This window comes from Spea bombifrons, chromosome 2 (genome assembly GCF_027358695.1).
Source record: "Spea bombifrons isolate aSpeBom1 chromosome 2, aSpeBom1.2.pri, whole genome shotgun sequence".
In the NCBI taxonomy this organism is placed as follows: domain Eukaryota; kingdom Metazoa; phylum Chordata; class Amphibia; order Anura; family Pelobatidae; genus Spea; species Spea bombifrons.
In genome coordinates, this window is record NC_071088.1 from 125,650,622 (window position 1) to 125,657,930 (window position 7,309).

At 42.3% G+C, this 7,309-nt stretch overlaps 1 protein-coding gene across 1 annotated transcript; it reads right to left on the reverse strand.

The window, feature by feature from the left end:
* Positions 1–1,992: 1,992 nt before the first annotated feature.
* Positions 1,993–6,686, reverse strand: GTF3A (general transcription factor IIIA). Its single transcript, XM_053456397.1, has 9 exons — positions 6,453–6,686; positions 5,769–5,869; positions 5,240–5,336; positions 4,657–4,745; positions 4,289–4,362; positions 3,519–3,602; positions 2,833–3,062; positions 2,603–2,656; positions 1,993–2,404 (listed from the first exon to the last, which is right to left on the reverse strand). The coding sequence occupies exons 1-9, from the start codon at positions 6,684–6,686 to the stop codon at positions 2,228–2,230; spliced, it is 1,140 nt and encodes a 379-aa protein (XP_053312372.1). The 3' UTR covers positions 1,993–2,227.
* Positions 6,687–7,309: the final 623 nt, after the last annotated feature.

Below are 7,309 nucleotides of genomic sequence, written 5' to 3' on the forward strand. Positions count from 1 at the left end.
GCTGGCACATCTCCTCCTGTAGCCGTTTGGGAGAGGAGTTACATTCAAGGCAAGCCAACTGTTTAGACATGCATGAAGCCTTTTAGGGAGGAGCCGAAGGCATTTTATCCTTCTCTGGAGATGAAGTTAACATATTTTTTGGCGTATCAATAAAAAGATCACCAAAAACCGTGTGGGGGGTTCAGACAACACGGAAACCTGTCCTGACACACACTCTTGTGGTCAGACAGGTTTGCACAGCATAAAATAGGCAGCCAATTTTGAATTTGGCGCCAAAATCGGATGATCCGAGCCGCGCATGCGCTGTAGCACGGCCGGATCATCAGTGGAACGCATAGCCACCCGGGCGTGCGTTCCACTGTACTGCGCATGCTCCTCCCCTGCTTGAAACAAATCACCGCTACAGATTCACTCTGTAACGCAGTGCTGCAAAGATAAGCCGAGTTCCCACCCGGGGAGCGAACGGACTTGCAGGAACCCCCTTTCGCCGGACACAACCCGTGTGCCGGCCGATCCGGATCCAAGCTGCCGAGGCAGAAGAATGGAGCAGAATCCCCAGTGCTCGTCCCTGCGGGACAAAAAAGAACTGACTGCTGGTCGCCGGTACGTGCAGTTATAGGGTAAGGGGGGGGTGGAGCTTAACCCCTTCTATCTTTTTTAGTGTTTGTCCCGGGGAAGAGAGCAAACCCATCGGTACTGCCACTATACGCCGGGAAAATATATGTTCCAGTACAATCCTTAAAAGCCATATTATATATTTCTTTGCCATCTCTTATTAGCCATTTCACTGCCTCAATACCAACCTCAGGGGCTTTTGAGGTGTACAGGGACTGGACGTCAAGTGACCAATATCTCTTCTTTAGGAACATTGGACCCACAACCATCTAAAATTCATGGAAAACTGGAATCCTTAGTGAAGGACATTTGCAGGGGAACATATTTTTGCATGATCTTGTCTAGATAAATGGCAACAGGCCGAAAAATTTAATTCATGCCGACTACTATACGTCAGCCTAGAAGATCATTTGGGCCCTTTTGTATTTTAAGTGATATATGAATTGCCAGTAGAATGGGAAACCTGATGTACAGATCAAATTATTTTTGCCAATAATACCAAAACCCAGGGCTTGTTAATATGCAATAATTGTAACTGAAGTATCAGACTGCATTGAAGCGCTCTATAACATTCAGACTCCATTGATATTGCCTTGAGGTACACAGAAAGGATATGCGGTTCCTTTAATTTCAGACTCACAAGGCTCCCGTTTAGGTAGGTATTACACAATGGGCCAAATAGTTAACCCGAGCACCCAGCCTATTCACGCACCTCTTTCTGCTGAAGCCATGGAGGGTCTGAAAATATATTTTAGTTTACAACCCAACCCGCTGGATATTGCAAACATTTTCTAGTTGTTTGATGAAGTCTGTTGGCTTTTGCTTAGGGCCAAACTTAGAGCCCAAGGTGAGAACGTTTACCAAAAATCTTGTAGATGGATATTTAACAAACAGGATTTTTTTTTCTGGAAGCATAGAGCTCATGACCCAGTGACTTATACAGGATGCATATGATGGTTGCATTGGACCCTTTTCTTGTTCACTGCTCACAGCTTGGCAATCAGGATTACTTGATTCGCATTATAGAGGACAAGGATGAGACTTGGCTATTTGTAAAGGTACCAGGAACAACCTGTGACCATTTGATTTTGGTAATCATGTAATATGGAACTCACCAGTTTCCTGTTTTTGATTAACAGTACACTTGTATGCATGGTGTGTGCTTGTCTGTCCCATATGCTAAATTGTGATACTCTCAAGCCTGTGTTCTATATGATGTAGAGCCATGGCAGAAGTCAAATCCATCCAAGACACTGCCATAGATAGGCGTTTGATATTTGTAAGGATTATCCCATTCTTCCTGGTAAAGAAAATATTTATCACCCCACATGGAAGAGTTTGTGTGCTGTAAGAGTGATACAACTAGACCAAAATTGATTGCCTGTGACTCCATCTTTAATCATTACTTTAGGTAATGATGCCACTCCCCAAAACCTGTATCATATTCCTTTTACAGTTACCATAGCACATAATACATAAAATAAAGTACACAGTAATACATCTGTGCCAAATCAAATTGCTTTCAAAACAATATACTTAAAAAACAAAAATAGACTACCTATACTTTGGTAATTTGACATAACATGAAAGATGTGCTTTGCATAATTTAATCTTATTTAAGGCTTAATTGGTCCAGCAGAGCGTGAGTTGTTTCAGACTCCTGTGGCTTATTCTCAGGTGCAGCTTCAGTGTCACATACTGTAGGCGCAAGCGCAGCCAAATCATTCTTTGAAGGCTTGTACCCAGAAAGACGTGAAGCAAGACTCCTTCTTTGACGAGTTCTCACCTTCTGTGGGTTGAAAACGAAGTTAAGCCATTTCACATTCTGCTAGATAGCCATTACAAAAACCACTTAACTTGGGTTGGGGGGGGGGTATATTGCTATACTGGTCCCATAAAGTCCTAAATTTATAACAGTGGTCCACTAAAAAGTGAGGAACTATTTGGGAATAGTATTGCATGTACAGACAGTTTAGAAGATACTTACTTGCTTCTTTTTCTGTGCTGGATCATGGACAACACCATGCCTTTCCAGACTTAACTATTTAAAGAAAAAAAATAATTTAAAATCATCCCAACATAAGACATCGACTGCTTAAGTCTGCAGAAGTTCTAGAATGGCTAGAGATCAAAAAACCAAAACAAACCAAGACCTAAAAATCTGCAGTGTGAATGCATGTAAAATATTCAGGTATAGCATACAAATTTGAAACTTACTTTCAAAGCAAATGTCTTGCCACAACCAGCATGTTCACAGACAAAAGGCCTCTGCTCCTCATGAAACGTAAGGATATGGCTTTTGAGATTGAACAGCGTGGTATATGTTCTGTCACAGCCTTCCCTAGGACAGTTATACACTTTTCGCTCTTCAGAATGGACCACCTGGTGTTCTTTCAGGTAGGCTTTAGTCTTGAATTTTCTGTTGCATACATCACAGACAGAAGGTTCTGACGGGAATGAAATAGATTTATAGAGACTCAGTCATTGTCAATATTTGGAGACCTATGGTTCTCAAATATTATGCAACTTTCTATGTTGATGCCCCTAAAAACAAAAACCACAGCAAAAATACCAACCTTCTGGCCACAGCCTCCAAGCACAACATTTTTTAACACTATGTCCCCAGAAAACTACAAACCCATAATTTTTGGGGTTTAATGGATAGGGATTTCCATGAATATCAAATTTTAGAACAAAAAAAAATTGTCGTCATTTGCCCTGAGGGCTCATAGGTATTTGCCTAGATCAGCAAGAACATTGATTCAGTCTGATGATCCCTTAGTTTGATCTAATCACAATGCATTTAAAAACTGTTAAAGTAGGTTTGCCTTTAAGGCAGTAACAAAGCGAAAAGTTCAGTAGATGACCCGAGGCAGTGACTTTCTAGAGGAAATGGAGCTCACCTTTATGGGTAGAAGATTCATGTTTCAGGTAGTCAGACCAAGTCTTCCCTACAAACTCACATGTGCTTATTTTGCATGGATAACCTGTAATGGACATGTGACAAAACTGTTAGAAATTCATTAATAAGGGAGACATTGTTTATTTCATCATACTACCTTCTAAATTTAGCATCCTCCAAAACACCTTGTGGAGTGACCTGTACTTCCCTGGGGAGTTTTTCCTCCAGCTGCCTTGTAGGCTCTCCTGGATGACGTTAAACTCACTAGCAGGACAGTCTTGCCAGGGAGTAGCACCAGTCAGAAGCAAATTTATATCCCAGGAAGGACTTTACATTCTTAACGGAAGCATGCAGAAAGAACTATGGGCACCTCTATCTTGCTGCTCTCGTCAGTCCATGGAGCCCAATGTATGCACAAACTATTGGCACCTCCATCTACCTGGCCATGGGCTAGTGGTAAATAAAGATTGGACTACTTAAGCGGTGTTGTGCATCACCCCAGTGTCGACGTACTCAGTCGAGGCAGACACCAAAGATAGTCTCACCTGCTAGTTGAGCCAGGCTCTCCCACAAGCCCCATAGATAACAGAAGTTCCTACCCAGGATAGAGCAAGAACAAAAGACGGAAGAGGGGAGGTTTCAGGAGTTTTCGCCTGTCCAAGTATGGCAGGATATGAGTCAAGGCTACTGGAAGTGAACTAGAAACCGTATTACATCTACAAAAAGGGAGCCTTCACTAATTTGAGACATTTTAAGCTGTATTTGAAGTACCTGCATGTACTTTCTGATGACGTTTTAGCCTGGAAGGCACACAAAAGCTCTTGTCACATCCTTCAAAAGTGCACCTGGGAGATTGAAACCAGAAGTCAGTACAGAAAGCACCAGACGGAAGGTCTTTTAGTAAGACAAGTACTAAGGATCACTTTAACCAAGAGCCTATCACAACATTTTACAAGAGCAGAAGTCACGAGTCAGCTACACATTGCTCTGTATTAGTCTCCAGGTTACAGTTTTAACAGTAGTTTAGAAAGCATTTTCCAGTTTTACCTGCATTTAAGGTACCGTGCTAGCAATATGCACTTTTATTCACTTGGCTGATATATCAATAGTATATGCAGCTTAACTGCACACTTACTTACTTGAACGGCAGCTCGTTTGTATGCACGCACATATGGACCTTCAGTTGGTTGTGTTTCTTGAACTTTTTGCCACAGTCAGCAAACTCACACTGAAAAGGGTAGATTAGCATCAGTATACAGTTACTTATACTAAATGTAATTGCGTTAAAATACAAAATTAAACATTTGCACATCAGGAATGGCGTCCCTCTATTTAGTTATTCCTACCCTTTGAAGACTAGGCTTCAGTAAAGGCAGAGATAGCTTCCCCATCACAGACGTTACTCTGCACCAGGTTTTATGGGGTCATTATGTTTTTAATAAAGGTCTCAAACTGTTCCAAAATGGAAAAAAAAATCACTAGCCATAAAATTCATCTGACAGCATTAAACAGACCGAGATTAGCAGAATATGTCGTGAAGGCCATGAAAATAGCATGCTTTAGAGGTGGACTTGACTAAAACCGATATTAGCCCAAAGGGTACCCCTTCAAAAACCATTCAAGTTACACATGAACTCGCAACTGATACACAAACTGCCACCAGTGTAGCGCAGTATCCACCAAGCACCTCAGGCTTATTTTACAAAGTCACCATGAACTTACCACATACGTCTGACCGTGATCCATATGAACCCGATTGAAGTGCTTCTTCATGTTAGCTTTTGTAGAGAACTTCAGGTCGCATTCCTCTGATTCACACCTGCAAGGATAATGCAGGTTAACAGACTGGAGTCCGTTTACCATTCGAACGCTTTACCTCCGACGAGTATATTTTCTCAGATAATGGAAGTACCGCAGTGTTACATGCACAGTGCAGAGCATTCCAAGATTTAGAGTCAGATTTGGTAAAGATTAAGCCTTTATTGGCCATTACACGCCAGTCAGCCAGTAAATGTACCATTTTAACAAGTTTGCTTTATCTTGTTCTATGGCTCACGGCACAACTCTTTACGAAGTTTGGAACAGCAGCCATCAGAAATGGGACCAAGCATCTTCTCCCACGGCCCAGACACCCCACCTCCCATCAACACACAGGTGACATTGTGTCTTCCTGATCTCCTAAATCAGGAGATCTTCTCTAGGGTGCCATTCTTTGCTACCTGTTCGAAGAGCATCGCTCACATCCACTTACTTGTAGTTCTTCTCTCCAGTATGTGTTACTGTATGACGACTCAAGTGATACATTGTGGCAAAGCCTTTATCACATCCTTCATATTCACAGCGAAAAGGTTTCTGTGACAATAAAGGGTTTGTTAGCACTTCACACGCAAAGGTCCTCTTTAAGTGCTAATTATATATATATATATATATATATATATATATATATATATATATATATATACACACACACACACACCATTAAAACTAGAATATCAGCTGTACAGCCATAAGAGGGTGCCCGACGCAACGTACATACTGATTTCATCAACACCCCCCCCCCCCAAATACCAACATGCACTACCCTTAATAAAATAGGTCCTGTAATAATTGTCACCTACAAAGGCATTTTTGTATGGCCAGAAGTATGTATGCATGTGTGTGTATGTATGTATGGGTGTATGTGTGTATGTGTCCGACACCGTACTTAGCCAATCTGCCACTTAAGGACAAAGTGTGATGCACCAATCAAACATGACCCCAAAACATGCCCCGACACGCCTATCCCGAGCCTCACCAATGAGGTTAAACTTGGCTGACACATTAAACACGCGGGAGCCATTAAATACATGCTATTAAACCGTCCCCCGTGCCCCTGGGACACCCACCTGTCACCCACCCGCGCCGGGACACATGAGCCCTACCGAGCCCGTCTTACCTGCCCCGTGTGCTTACACAGGTGCACCTGCAGCTTCCAGTCCTTGTTGAAGGACTTGTTGCAGTCCGGGAAAGAGCAGATAAACTTATTGTACACGGGAGGCACCGTAGTCTCACCCATCACAAGCGCGGAATCAACGGCTCCAGAGACTCCTACACCAACCTGGCAAACCCAGGGAGCCATAAGCGCCGCCATGTGCAACTTTATCGTCCTGGAAGGGATGAATAAGCACATACGGGGGGGGGGTTGGCTGTAAGAACTCACAGCCGCCTGCAACTCACAAACGACATATAATATATGGATTTAATCTCACTATTTATTAATTATATCCAAATATAATATGTAGAGCTATGTATAAACCTGCACTGTGACAATAAATTGTATTGACGACAAAATGTACACCCCTGCGAGAGGAAGAAATCCAACAACCCGACAGAATGAACCATTAAGGGGAGGGGGTGGCTACATATTTGCTCCCTTTAAACCGAACACAGCTACCCAGAGCCGAATAGTTTTACGAGGCTCTTTTGTTGAAATATTTCGTATCGGTTTGTAAATTAAAACAAAAATGTGAGCTGTTGTTGAACATGTAAGTAGTTAGTATCAACTTCCCTCATCTTTTGATGGTCGGGGCGAGGTCACGTGATCGACTGTAAAGGGAAAGTTGATTAGCGGTTTTTCTTTAGTAGAGTGAAGGGGGTTTGCATCTGTGCAATGCTCTGCGATAATGGCCGGGCTATCAGTCATTGTAAAAGTTACGTAGAACGTAAATAGTTTGCTAGAGAGCTGTTACAAAGGAGTTATCAGAGACCGAGATGTAATGTAATGAAAGTTTACTTAAGCGAGAAGGTAGTCGA